We start from the raw sequence: 14,399 nt of genomic DNA on the forward strand, positions 1-14,399 counted from the left end.
AGTTTATTATCCCATTCCATCCTCTTTATAGATCCTATGAAATAAGTACTGTTGTGAATTGTATTTTCTAGATGAGGAAATGAGGCACAGAGAAGGTGAATAACTTGCCTAACAGTCACATAGCTAACAAGTGGTGGGGCTAGGATTGAACCCAGGTCTCGCCTTCTTCAGGCCCATGCTTAATCCACAAGGAGTATAGGGGCTTGTTCCTAGATGCTAGGTAATCAGTTCTTTTTTTCGCCCCAGTTCTTTTGCCCCCAGCCTTTGGAGTAGAAGAAGAAGGAAAAGAAAACCTAACCTTGAAAATTGGGAGCTCACAGTGTGGGGCAGAAAAATATTTTTTCCTCCTTCCCTTCTAAATTCTTCTGGCTGGACTAATAATCACATGAGACTAAAATTCACATGAGACAGATTAACAGAAAATGACCAAATTCATTACATATGTAAATAGGGGGATTCCCTAAGAATAGGAGACCTGAGGACACACTGGGCAGTTGAGGCTGATATGCCATTCTGAACTAAGGAGAGGGAAGCAGAAGTCTGGGACTTCAAAGGGAGGAAGCAGGCAATTCACAGGTAGATGAGAGAGTAAATATGTGGTAAACAAAGTCTTGCTGAGTCACCCAGAAACAATGTGACACAAAGAGGAGCTTAACTGACAGACTTGGCTGGATTGCTGCTTCCTCACTGTGTACCACATTTAGTTTATATTATGATGCTAAGGTGATGCTCCCTTCCTTTAAGCCGGTTTGTCTATCTGAATTCCTTTAGGCAGGTAAGGGGGGGAGGGTCAAAGGTTCTTTATGAGTCTTTTGTTTCTTAATAACCAGCTTAAAATAATATCCCAAAAAGTATATTTTCGGGTGGCAAACTCTGCTTCCCCTCACAGCCTCAGTGCAAGAGCAGTTGGAAAAAAAAATAGTGCACAAGCTCAGAAACAGACAGGCAAGAGCCTGGTTTTGGCCAGGGAATGGTTAACTCAAGTTAGCATAGGGAAACAATCTTTGGAAAATTGGGCTGGAGGTGGGGGAGCGGGCTTGCTTTAGTCCCTGGCAGCCTGACAATCCAGGGCTTGAAGCCGGCAGATAAAATGAGGAGCATAGCTTGTTCAGCAGCCACGGACCTTTGGCTGGCCAAAAACTGACCCACACTGCTCACAGGGACTGGGAAGAAAGGCCCACTGGCTCTCTGAGGCCCTGAGAGAGCAGGTGCAAAGCCACAGGAAGGGAAAGGAAATTATGATTATCACACCTGCTAGGAGGTGCTAACAGGTTCAGGTTTTCTGCCTGGTTCAACATTTCTTGGTTGACATGGCATCTATTCTCAGTAGGAACAGAGCTCTATTTTCGCAACAGAGCCAGCTTATCTGTCTTTAGATGCAAACACTGCTGTGCTTTAAGGTCTCAGAGTAGTTGGAAAGGACAGGAATATTACCTTTAGTTTGTTGCACTTTCACCTCCTCACTGTCATCTTACTTTTGGGTCTGGCCCCTTTGGGGACTATTTCTGCCTAAGTCAGTAGCATTGCCTTGGCAGACACTTTTCAGCTCCAGGTAGATGTCTGGATATCCCTTAGGTGAGGAGGCTTTTTTAGAGCATCACTGTTAAGGTGTAAGGAAAGGAAAACTCTCCCCTTTGTTTTTTCAAAAGGTATAAAGTGCCCTAAATATGTTAAGGATGGCAATTGTTGATCTTGGAAACAAGACTGTCCCTAGAGGGCAGACAAGAAGGGAGTAGGGAGGACCCTTCTTCACTGCACTCTAAAATCACCGCCTTTTTCTCCTGACCTGAGCTGGCTTACTCCTGAGAAGAAAGTCTGGGAATCAAAATGGCTCCCCTATCCTAAGCAGGCTTCTCTGAGCTCCAGCAGCTAAGATGGGAGCTTACCCCTCTCCCTACTACCACCCACTTCCAGAGTGGGGGTGAAGAGAGAGGTAAGGGGAAGGGAAAGAAGGTCCCAGAAAAGGCCTGCTGTCGGCCCAGAAAGACCAGGAGCCATGAGCAGTCATCTGCAGCTTCTGCTTTTCAGAAGGAGATGACTGCAGCTTGCTGACCCCTCCTCCGCTGGCCTCAAGCCAACATTAGAAATGGGATGGAGGGTAGCTTGTACGTGGGCCATGCTGAGGGCAGCTGCCTACACCCAATTTTATGGACATCCCTACTGCAACTTTAGAAACCAATTTTCACCTCCTTTTTTCCACGTAGCTGTTGCTTGTTCTTGATAGCTATGTTCATCTTAAAGCTTTAATGGGCAGAGTAGCTCGATGGTCAGGAATGTGGACTTTGAACACCAACCCTGCCTCTTAGTCCAGCATGAACTTGAGTAAGTCATGTAGCCTCTCTGAGCTTCATCTTCGTCATCTGTAAAACATGGAGAAAAGCATGGTGCCTTAGCCTATATACTCCTGAGAGGAGACTGAATTGGGTAAATGCAGATCCAGAACCAAGCACATGATAAATGTTCAATGTAGTCGGGGTGCTCTTTTCATTGTTCTTGAAGCATCTCTTCAGAATCTATGCATGGAATTTGAAGGCTCGATTAGAACTATAAAAGCTGGTCCAGGTGTGTTTCTGTGTTCCTATGATTGCTATAAATATTCAAATGAGCTAGCGTCACAAAGCTTCAAAAGACCCTCGATCTCTATAGATAGTGGTGAGCAGTGTTGGTAGGAGAGTTATTATTCATTTGTTGGGTTCCTTTAACAGGCATTTACCAAGAAGCCACCACGTGCAAGTACTAAATATATCTGTGTATTCCCAGGCTCCTGAAAATTGTCATCTTCCAAATCTTTTTCCTCACCCTTCCTGCCCGATCTCACTCCCAAACAAGTGACACTAAAATGTACTAAAAGTTGGCTCTTCCAGTCTCTGCTGCATGTGCTCCCATGGCTTTGGCCTGGGCAGCTCAATCAGCTCTGCTTACTTGCATCTCAATTGCTTTCTCTAATCTGGCCCAGCTGCACTTTCGGTTTCTGCACCCCACCCCCCACCATCGCACAGGAACTGTTTCTCTTCTCACTTTCCAGGCAGAATACTAACCTGCTGTCTATTTGCTCACTCCTTCCCCCCCCCACCTTACCCCCCACCATTATCGCGGGCTTTCTGAGTAGCTGATGGGGTCTTCTGGCATGCTGCTGAACTGTGAGGCAAGCACTGCACCAAGATGGAGGGTAGCTTGCAGGTGGGCTATACTGGGGGCAGCTGCCTACACCCACTTTTGTAGAGATTCCCACTGCAGAGTCGGAGTGCATCCCAGATATACGAGGATAGCTCTTAGGGACCTGGCTCTGCCAAGAGAAACTTAGGCCACGTGGTTCACAGGACAGAAAATTCCTTTTACGTCAGTATGATTAGCTTTTATTGTTTGATTATTGGGGATTTGCCAAAAGACAAAAGCCTCCCACCACTACGCCTCAGATGGTTTGGGAATTGGACAGCTTGGTCTCTGGCTTGTATCTTGCATGTCCACAGAAGATAAAGTCATTTCCAAATAACAAGCAAAAGGTTCTGAGCTTCTCTTTGCTCCAACTAACAGACTCTTTTCTTTCCTTTTTTTTCTTTGGTCTCTCCTCTTAAATGCTCTTTTTAAAATTGATTTATTTTTTTAGAGCAGTTTTAGGTTGACAACAAAATTGAGAGGAAGTGGTGGAGGATGGGTGAAAACATGAAGGGGATCAAGAGTTACAAATTTATAAAATAAATAAGCCACGGGGATAGTGTGTACAACACAGAGAAAATAGTTAATAATATCGTAATACCTCTGCACAGTGATAGATGGTTAACAGACTTATCATGGTGATCACATCGTAAGGCATATAAATGTCAAATCACTATGTTGTACACCTGAAAATAGTACAATATTGTATGTCAACTATACTTTAATTAAAAAATATTTTTGAGAGGAACTTACAGAGATTTCCCATATACCTTTGCCTGCACAATGCACAGCCTCCCTGATTATCAACACCCCACCAGAGGGGTACATTTGTTACAACTGAGGAACCTACATTGACACATCATTAGCACCTACAGTCCATTGTTTACATTAGGGTTCATTCTTGGTGTTGTACATTCTATGGGTTTGGACAGATGTGTAATGACATATATCCATCATTATAGTATCATACAGAGTATTTCCACTGCCCTAAAAAGCCTCTTGTGTTCTGCTTATTCATCCTTCCTCTCTCCCCCAAACCCTGGCAACCACTGATTTTTTACTGTTTCCATAGTTTTCCAGAATGTCATACAGTTGGAATCATACAGTATGTAGCCTTCTTACATTGGTTTTTTTTCACTTAGTAATATGCATTTAATTTCCCCCATGTCTTTTCATGGCTTAGTAGCTCATTCTTTTTCAAGCTGAATAATATTCCATTGTCAGGATGTACCACAATTTATTTATCTGTTCAACTACTGAAGGACATCTTGGTTGTTTCCAAGCATTGGCAATTACAAATAAAGCTGCTATAAACATTAGTGTGCAGGTTTTTGTGTGGACATAAGTTTTCAACTCCTTTGGGTGAATGCCAAAATCTAATCTAATCAGCACAATTGCTAGATCATATGTTAAGAGTACGTTTAGTTTACCTGTTAGAGTAGCTATCATCAACAAGACAAGTAATAAGTGTTGGAGAAGTTGTGGATAAAAAGGAACCCTCATACACTGTTGAAGGGAATGTAAATTAATGCAGTCACTATAGAAAACAGTATGCAGGTTGCTCAAAAAATTAAGAATAGAATTACCATATGACCCAGCAATCCCTCTCCTGGGTATCTACCCAAAAACCTGAAAACATATATCCATAAAGATATATGTACCCCTATGTTCATTGCAGCATTACTCACAATGATCAAGACATGGAAACAATGGAAGTGTCCTTCGATAGGCGATTAAAGAAGATATGATACATACACACAATAGACTACTACTCAGCCATTTCAGAAAAGATGAAATACTGCCATTTGTGACAATGTGGATGGATCTTGAGTATATCATGCTAAATGAAATAAGTCAAATGGAAAAAGTGGAGAACCATATGATTTCACTCATATGTGGGATATAAAACTGAGAGCAACAAATGAACAAGACAAAAAACAAACAAGCAAGCAAACAAAACCTCATAGATACAGACAATAGTTTAGTGGTTATTAGAGGGAAAGTGGGTAGGGGAAGTTGAAAAGGGTAAAGTGGATCAAATATATGATGACAGTAGGAAATCTGACTTTGGGTGGTGAACACACAATGCAATATATAGATGATATATTATAGAAATGTACACTTAAAATCTATAACCAATGTCCCCCCCAATAAATTTAATATTTTTTTAAAAAAAAGAGCATGTTTAGTTTTGTAAGAAACCGCCAAACTGTCTTCCAAAGTGGCTGCACCATTTTGCATTCTCACCAGCAGCAAATGAGAGTTCCTGCTGCTCCACATCCTCACCAGCATTTGGTGTTGTCAGTGTTCCAGATTTTGGCCACTCTAATAGGTGTGTACTGGTATCTCATAGTTTTTTGTTTGTTTGTTTGTATTGTGGGGTTTTTGTTTGTTTGTTTGTTTTTAACTTTATTGGGGAACAGTGTATTTTTACAGGACCCATCAGCTGCAAGTCAAGTTGATGTCCTTCAGTCTTCGTTGTGGAGGGCGCAGCTCAGCTCCAAGTCCAGTCGCCATTTTCAATCTAGTTGTGGGGGGGTGCAGCCCACCATCCCACGCGGGAGTCAAACCAGCAACCTTGTTGTTAAGAGCACACGCTCTAACAAACAGAGCCATCTATCCACCCCATGGTTGTTTTAATTTACATTTCCCTGATGACATATATGAAACACCTTTTCATATGCTTACTCACCATCCATATATCTTCTTTGTTGAGGTATCTGCTAAGGTATTTGGCCTATTTTTTAAATCAAGTTGTTTTCTTATTGTTGAGTTTTAAGAGTTCTTTGGATATTTTGGATAACCATCAGATGTGTCTTTTGCAAATATTTTCTCCCAGTCTGTGACCTGTCTTCTCATTTTCTTGATTAATGCTCTTTTAAAATTATATACTCTGCTTTTTGCATCAGTTACATATGCATATGATACAGAATCCAAAAAAGCAAAGAGTATACATTGTCCCTTGGCCTCCCAGTTCTCTGCAGAGTCTGCGTTTCCAGTTTGCCAGTTTCTCATCTAAATCTCTCCAAAGATGGTCTATACAAAGATACACATAAACATGTATGTTTATGTTCTTTTTGCTTTTCAATAATCAGCAGCATACTATATATGTATACTTTTCTGCACCATTTTGTTCACCTAAAAATGTATCTTGGAGATGGCACTGTATAGTCCAGATGGAGCTGTCATATATTTTTAAATGGTGACACAGTATTCCATAGTATGATGTACTATTTCTTTAATTAGCCCCCTATTGGTGGACATTTAGATTATGTTACTAACAGTGCTGCAACAAAAATCCTTATAGGGCCGGCCAAGTGGCACGATGGTTAAGAACTGGCTTGGGAATGCCAGAGGGCCCCGGTTCAGATCCCACATATGAGGGCCAGTGACACTGCCCTCTACAGCTAAGATGCTGAACAACAGCTCAACCTGGAGCTGGGCTGCCATGAGTCTCTGGCGACGGCATAGGCTGCAGCCCCTGCTGCAGTGGGTTGCCATGGGCTACCGTGTGTAGCCAGCAGCCAGCATGAGCGGCCAGCGGCTGCAGTGAGCGGCCATCCAGAAGCTGGCGACTGACCTGCCTCACCCGGGAAGAGCACAATGATGGTGCTAACTTGGGCCAGTGAAGCAACGTCCTCCACAACTAGACTGAAGAACAAAACGACAGCAACTTGTCTGTTCCCCTTTCCCCAATTCCCCAGCACTGTTCCCATCCCCCCAATTCCCCAATAAAAAAATATTTTAAAAAAAGTCCTTATAAAATACATCAGTTCCCACATTGGGCAAATATATCTGTAGAATAAATTCCAAGAAGTAGGATTGCTTTGGTCAAAGGGTTTGAGTTTATATATAAAATATTTATTTCAGTACTCATAGAAAGAATGAACAACCTGAAATATTGCCTCTGCTGAAAGGCTTCTGTGGAGTTTATCACAGAAAACATCAAGTGCTTGGCTTTGAAGTATTTTTCTTTCATTTTAATCTACTGCAAGTTTGTTCCTTCTTTCCCCCAATATTTATTAAGCACATTCTGCATGCCAGGCATGTTGGTAGGCTTTGGGGCTAAAACCACAAACAAGACAGACATGGTCACTGCCTTCATATTTACAGTCTGGGAGGTCGGGGTTGTGGTGGGGAGTACACATGTTAAGAAATAATTATACACCAAATCATTACAAAGTGCATCACGTGCTATGAAGGAGAAGTACAGGGTGAACAAAAGCATTTACTGGGCTCCTGACTTCATCTGGGGATCTGAGAAGACTTCCTGGAGGAAGTGATATCTATTCTGATCAATAAGAGAGACTCAGCTAGGCAGGGGAAATGGCAGGTTTGAAGGCTTAGAGGCAGGAAGGAACATGCAATAGAGCCAGCAGAATGAATCACAGGATCAGGAAAGAGCCTACAAGGTCATTTAATTCCAATATCCTCACTAGACATTTGAAGAAACTAAGGTTCAAAGAACTAAAAGACTTGGTCAAGTACAAAAATAGTGGCAGAGCCAATATTAGGACCTGGCTCCTCTGATTTTTTTTTTTTAAGATTTTTATTGGGTAATTGGGGGGATGGGAACAGTGATGGGGAATTGGGGGAAGGGGAACAGACAAGTTGCTGTCGTTTTGTTCTTCAATCTAGTTGTGGAGGACGCTGCTTCACTGGCCCAAGTTGGCACCATCATTGCGCTCTTCCCTGGCGAGGCAGATCAGTCGCCGGCTTCTGGATGGCCGCTCACTGCGGCTGCTGGCCGCTCACGCTGGCTGCTGGCTGCTGGCTGCTGGCTACATACGGTAGCCCATGGCAACCCACTGTCACAGGGACTGCAGCCTACACCGTCGCCAGCGACTCACGGCAGCCCAGCTCCAGGTTGAGCTGTTGTTCAGCATCTTAGCTGTGGAGGGCAGTGTCACTGGCCCTCATATGTGGGATCCGAACCGGGGCCCTCTGGCATCCCAAGCGAGTTCTTAACCATCGCGCCACTCTGCCGGCCCACCTCTGATTTTTTTTTCAGATGATGCTCTGCTGCATAATGCAGCATGGCCATCCTGGGAGCCATGGATCTGAAAATGACATCTATGGAATAATACCCTGGGTTCATGTGGAGTGAGTATTTAAGTTCAGGTCCTTGTGACTAGCAGCCTGACATGTCTATTGCTCTTTACTAGTAAGATATAGTTTAGGCAAATGGCAACATAGCATTCCAGTCTAGTGGGTTGGTTTAGTCTTCAGCATACTTATCTCTTCTGCAAGTTTAAATAATAAATAATGATATTAATAATGGTGGTTACTTATATAGTGCTTGCTATATGTCAAATGCTGTTCTAAGCAGTTTATATGTATGTCATTTAATCTTGACAACAATCCTACAAGGTGGGTATTATTAATACCCCATTTTACAGATGAGGATATTGAAGCCTGGGAAGGTCAAGGCATTCGCTCAAGGTAACAGAGCTAGTAAGTTGCAAAGTAGAGACTCAGTCAAGCCGTCTGGCTTCAGGGCCCCTGTGCTTTCCCCAGGCACTCCCAGTGTCAGCAGTAGGCTAGTAGACTCAGGTCTGAGCCCCTGAGCTGCCTTGTGCTGTGGAGGGCCTATACCAGTCACCCTCAACACTGGCTGTACATCAGAATCACCTGGGGAGCTTGCCAAAAATGCTGACATCCAGGTATCACCCTAGGTCAGTTAAATCGCAATCTCTAGGGATGGGTTCCAATCACTGATGGTTTTGAAAAACTTCCCTGGTTAGTCTAATATGCAGCTAAAGGTTGAGAAACACTGGTATATATAGCCTTATCATTCCTTCTTCCTTTGGGGGATATTAGTTTGAGCTGCTATAACAGAATACCACACACTGGGTGGCTTAAACAACACTTACTTCTCACACTTCTAGAGGCTGGGAAGTCCAAGATCAAGGCGCCAGCAGATTCAGTGTCTAGTGAGAACCCACTTCCTGGTTTGCAGACAGCCACCTTCTTTCTGTCTCCTCACATGGTGGAATGAGAGTGATCATCTCTCTATATCTCTCTTTATAAGGGCACAAATCGCACTCATGAGGACTCAACTCTCATGACCTAATCACCTCCCAAAGGCACCAGCACCAAATGCCATCCCACCAGGGATAGGGGCTTCAACGTATGAAGTTGGGGGGCACACATTCAGTTCATAGCAGGGGGCAACCAACAATACATGCTTGCTTTTGTGTTCTGAACATTGGTTTAGTATGACACTTGTAGAGGCCACCCCATGAGCTTCAGTCGTAGCATAAAGAATTCATTCAGTGTACATGCTGTGTCACATTCAACAATGTAACAAGCTTGTTGAGGCCTAAGATAACATTCTCAGTTCTGGACATCAGGAAACAGTGGCTTAGTGGGGGAGAGCTTCATTCTGCACCATACAGACCCAGATTCAAGTTGATAGTTTGTCTCTTATTTTCTATGATTTTGGAGATTTATCCTTTTGCTGACTCCATTTTTTTATCTATAAAATAGGGCTAATACGATAATACTATCCATTTCATGAGGCTTTTGTGAAGGTTAAGTGAGCTGGAACATGTAAAGCACTTGGTGTAATGCCTGACACCTAACACTCAGAAAATATTGGCCGTCTTTTTACTTTATGACCATCCATGTGACTTATTTGAGCCTGGTTGCAGATGTATTTGGGAAAAGCTACTAGTGACACTGATATTGAGGGGAATTTGGTTTGACATTTACTGAGTACCTGATATGTTCAACGAAGGATGTTAGATCCTGAAGAGCTAGGACACTAAGACCCAGTGCCTGCTCCCCTAAGCTTGCTGGCTGCCAGCCCAGATACTGTACTCAGATAACTTGTACCAGATAGACTGTGCCACAGCAGAGGTCTAAGAAATGGGAGGGATCAGTTAATACGAAGAAATGGGGACACTTAAAAAAGGTCAAGGGCATAGGAGTGCGTTGATCATGTTGAGAGGGTGTAGGTTGAGAAGGAATGGAAAGTGCGAAGTTGAGTCTGAAATGGCTGCTTCCTTCCAAGCAAAATAAGCCACAAATACATGAATGAGGTGTCATAACTTTACTGCATGTTAATAGTCATTCTAAGCCCATGGAACAAGAAGAGCCCTGTGACAGCCATTCTTTGCCATCATCTTGGCCAGGAGCATGGATGGCGTCCAGAGTCCAGACTTGAGACTCCGGTTAATTTGACTAGAACATTTATTTTCTGGTGAGTCAATTGCTTCATCCCATCTTTTATTTCCTACCAGGCTCATAGCCCTACCTTCCCACGTGGAGATGTCCATTTCTTAGTAGCCATGGACTGCTTCCAGCAGACAGTGAAGGCCCAAGGTGTACTGGGGCTCTGGAATGGATGAGCAGCCAACTTACTGAAGGTGAGAGGAGTGGTCAGTCTCTACTGCTTCTCTCCCTCCTCTAGTTCTAGCCTGTTCCTTTGCCACTCCCTCTATAATCTGCATGGAAACGCCCCCTCAAGCACTGATGGTAGCACAAGGCCCACCCAAGAACACAGGCTGGCTGTCGGCCCTGAAGAGAGGGGTCCCTGTGCAGTGTTGGAGCATCTGATACTCCATCCCAGAGGAGCTGAACATTTAGTGTAGAGGTTTCTACCATGGGAGTTCATGGACTCCTAAGGGGAACCTAACCCTCCATCCTAAAATTGTATGTGAAAAAGCATATGCGTGTGCATATGTGCTTCCCTCTGGGGAAAGAATCCACAGCTTTCATCATATTCCCAAAAAAACTCCATGACCAAAATAAATAAATAAAAGGTTAAGAACTCTGACCTAACCTTGCACTAGTTGATGTTTCCAATCAAGAGAAGCATATGTTGACAGGAAGTGTCAGATTGTCTATGTGCATATTAAGCCAGACCCATGCGTCCTCAGGGACATTCAACTGCTCTGCCATTCCTCATCCCCCCACCCACCATCTTCCCAGATACAAAAAGAATTACCATGTTGTATTGTCCACAGCCTTTAACTCAGTTTATCCTGATCCAAGTTGATTGCATGGAAGTTTTCTTTTTAAGATTTTAACATGATTTTTTTAATAATTTTAAACAGTTCCATATTTTGGAGTTATATTTGGCACCTTTGAGTTCTGCAAGAAAACCTGTCTTTACCAAAATGGTTACATTGTGTCTCCTCTGAGCTATCAATTGACCCCAGGGGTGGATCAGAGTTTGAGGCCCCAGGATTTACAGGAATTAAAGAAGTTCCTCAAAACTGGAAAGCTAAAATCTAGAAAACCAACTCTTTAAAACGGAATGGAGGGCTGGTTGAGTGGCACGTTGATTAAGAGCTGGCTTGGGACGCCAGAGGGCCCCGGTTCGGATCCCACATATGAGGGCCAGTGACACTGCCCTCTACAGCTAAGATGCTAAACAACAGCTCAACCTGGAGCTGGGCTGCCATGTCACCAGTGACGGCATAGGCTGCAGCCCCTGCTGCAGTGGGTTGCCGAGGGCTACGGTGTATAGCAAGCAGCCAGCGTGAGCAGCCGTCCAGAAGTCGGCGATGATCGACTGATCTGCCTCGCCTGGGAAGAGCACAATGATGGTGCCAACTTGGGCCAGTGAAGCGACGTCCTTCACAACTAGACTGAAGAACAAAAAAAAGGACAGCAACTTGTCTGTTCCACTTCCCCGATTCCCCAATGCTGTTCCCTCCCCCCAATTCTCCAATAAAATCTTTTTAAAAAAATGGAATGTAATGTGAAGCGCACTGACTGAAGGCATGTTGCAATCACAGATAAATATAGGCTTATAATTGCCCACACATGGAATGATGGGAGGGTACTCCTCTTCTGCTGCTCTTGGAAATGAGAAGATTCAGCCATATGCCACCTGAGTTCCAAACTGATGTCCCTTGGAATACCTGTGCCATGGAGTTTCCCAACATGACCATCTCCAGATGGCATTCCAGATTTTATAACAAAAGCTAGCAGTAATGTTATGTGCCATTTACACAACACCAAAGAAAGAGCATTGCCGTGACACCTCAAAGTAACATGTAGTTGAAGTGGCCGAGCAGAGACCATGTCGAGTGCTCAGTCACAGGGTCATAAGCTTGCACTAACCCACGTGGGCCTAGTTTCACTCAATTTGGCCCAAGACTTCTCAATATAATCTTTCTAGAACTCATAATCTTTGCTGACTTCTAAGTGTGCACACCACAGTGTAAATTATGCCTTATCAAAAGCTAAATGAAAATCTTTAACATTTAAAAGTTATCACTATCATAGTAGAACCATCCTTTATTTAAATTTGAAGCATCCCAGGCTTAGAATCTTGTGTTTCAAGAAGGCAGTTTTTACCATGACTGCTTAATTATGCCCCAAAAGACCTTCTTCCAATTGAAGTCATGTACAATTTAAGTGGCCTGAATTCTCTGCCTTTTTAACTTGCTTTGTAAGCCTACCTGAAAATAAATTATTTAGTCAACTTAAGTTATTCTTACAAGATGTTCCAGTTGCCTAGAAAGGATCAAATAGAATATTTGACACACATACCAAAAAAAATGTAATTTAACAAATACTTCAGACTAATCGATCATCTCTACCAGATTTTTTTAAAATCAAATTTTGGATTTTTCCACCTTGGGGATTCTATGTCAAATTTATATAACCATAATTTTGAATAGTGCCTATCTATGCATTAAAAAACAATATCTAATAATAAGATGGTAATTTATACACACACACAGGCTTTCAGTATGTTGAAATTATTCTTCCCTATAAATTTATTTTCCAAAGAAAAATTAGTTGGTTATTTATTACTAATCTGAGTAATAAAACTATGGCTAAATATATACTGGCCAAAAATCTTTAAACTTTCCTATTGAAATACAGTAATACCTCGGTTTGCGAGCATAATTAGTTCCAGAAACAAACTACTCGTATTTCAAGACATTGCTCGTTTACCAAGTTAAAATGTATTATTAGGTTGGAGCAAACGTAATTGCGGTATTTGCCATTACGAGCAATGGCACAAACCGCTATTACATTTGCACCAATCTAATAGAAATATTTGCTCGTCTTGCGGACCACTCGCAAACCAAGTTACTCGTAATCCAAGGTTTTACTGTATACCAAAATAATTCATTTTTCTAACTTCTGTGGCAGATTGTGTTTTATGAGGAATAGCAGTTAATACACACATGAAAATTTCATCTGTAGCCCAATCTGTTAGTGTTGGCAGGACAGCAAACTCTTAACCCAGACTAAAAACGTCATGGGAACTACTCTTTCTCTTCCTTGAACAACTTTTTGAAAGTTATGAAAGCTGCAAAATTATTTTAATTTTTTTACTAAATCTAAAATCCTAACCTCAGGTTACTTATATCATACCCATATCTTCTGTGTATTCTTACACAGGTATTAGGAGATAGATAGCTAAGCTCTTGCTACAGCCACACACGGGAATGTTTTCTGAGCTGCAGTTTTAAAAAAAAAATTTAAACTAAAATAAATAGGGAAAAGCATATGCCTCATTTTTCTAATTTCAAAACAACCCTTTAAAACTCTAGTTCTGCTCCTGAAATGAACTTCCAGTTATGTATTTGCATTTTCTCAGAGGTATGAAGGGAGTGTTCTACTTTATGGCTGGCAACATGCACCAAATTGGACTAAGTACTTTAGGAGGGTGATAAAGTGTGAGGCGGTATTGACCCAGGAGTAATTAATTTACAGTCTTAAGGAACAAAACTTACCTACATACATGAAATGACTATGATTACAAAGTGATACAAGCAAAGGCATGATAATATAATAACAGCTGTTTACAAGATTGCTAAGGGGCTCCATGTACCAATGATTAATGGGATCATCAGGTGAGAGAGGACAGTAACGAGCAGGGAGTTTGGGAGTTAATGAGACTTGAACTGAATTTTGAAGGAAGTGAGAGGATATTAGTTGGTCAAGAATAAGTTGGAAGGCATTGCAGATTGAAGGCAGGGCACATTCAGTGTCACAGAGATGGAAGCAAGAATAACATGTTTGGGATAGATTAAGAAGACTGGCTTCATACATTTATTCAACTATGGGGCACTCTAGACATAAATCATATAAGTCAGATAAGGTCCTTGCCCTCGTGGAGCTCACATTCTAGTGAAAGCAGCAGTCAATAAATAAATGAATCAACAAGTTAGCTAATTATAGATTGTAATGTTATGAGGGAAATACACAGGGTGCTTTATTAGAGAAATATGTGGGAGTGAGGGAAATATTGGGTTGTCGGAAAAGTCATG

The 14,399-nt window shown here is 42.3% G+C and overlaps 1 protein-coding gene across 1 annotated transcript in view; it reads left to right on the plus strand.

Moving 5' to 3' along the window:
* Positions 1–11,438, plus strand: part of SLC25A43 (solute carrier family 25 member 43) — a 29,370-nt gene extending 17,932 nt beyond the window's left edge. The window contains 2 exon segments of the mRNA XM_019667833.1: positions 10,401–10,542; positions 11,217–11,438. Coding sequence (XP_019523378.1) covers positions 10,401–10,542; positions 11,217–11,413 — 339 coding nt within the window. The 3' untranslated portion in view covers positions 11,414–11,438.
* The last annotated feature ends 2,961 nt before the right edge of the window (positions 11,439–14,399 follow it).

This window comes from Hipposideros armiger, unplaced genomic scaffold (assembly GCF_001890085.2).
Source record: "Hipposideros armiger isolate ML-2016 unplaced genomic scaffold, ASM189008v1 scaffold_508, whole genome shotgun sequence".
Taxonomy (NCBI): Eukaryota; Metazoa; Chordata; class Mammalia; order Chiroptera; family Hipposideridae; genus Hipposideros; species Hipposideros armiger.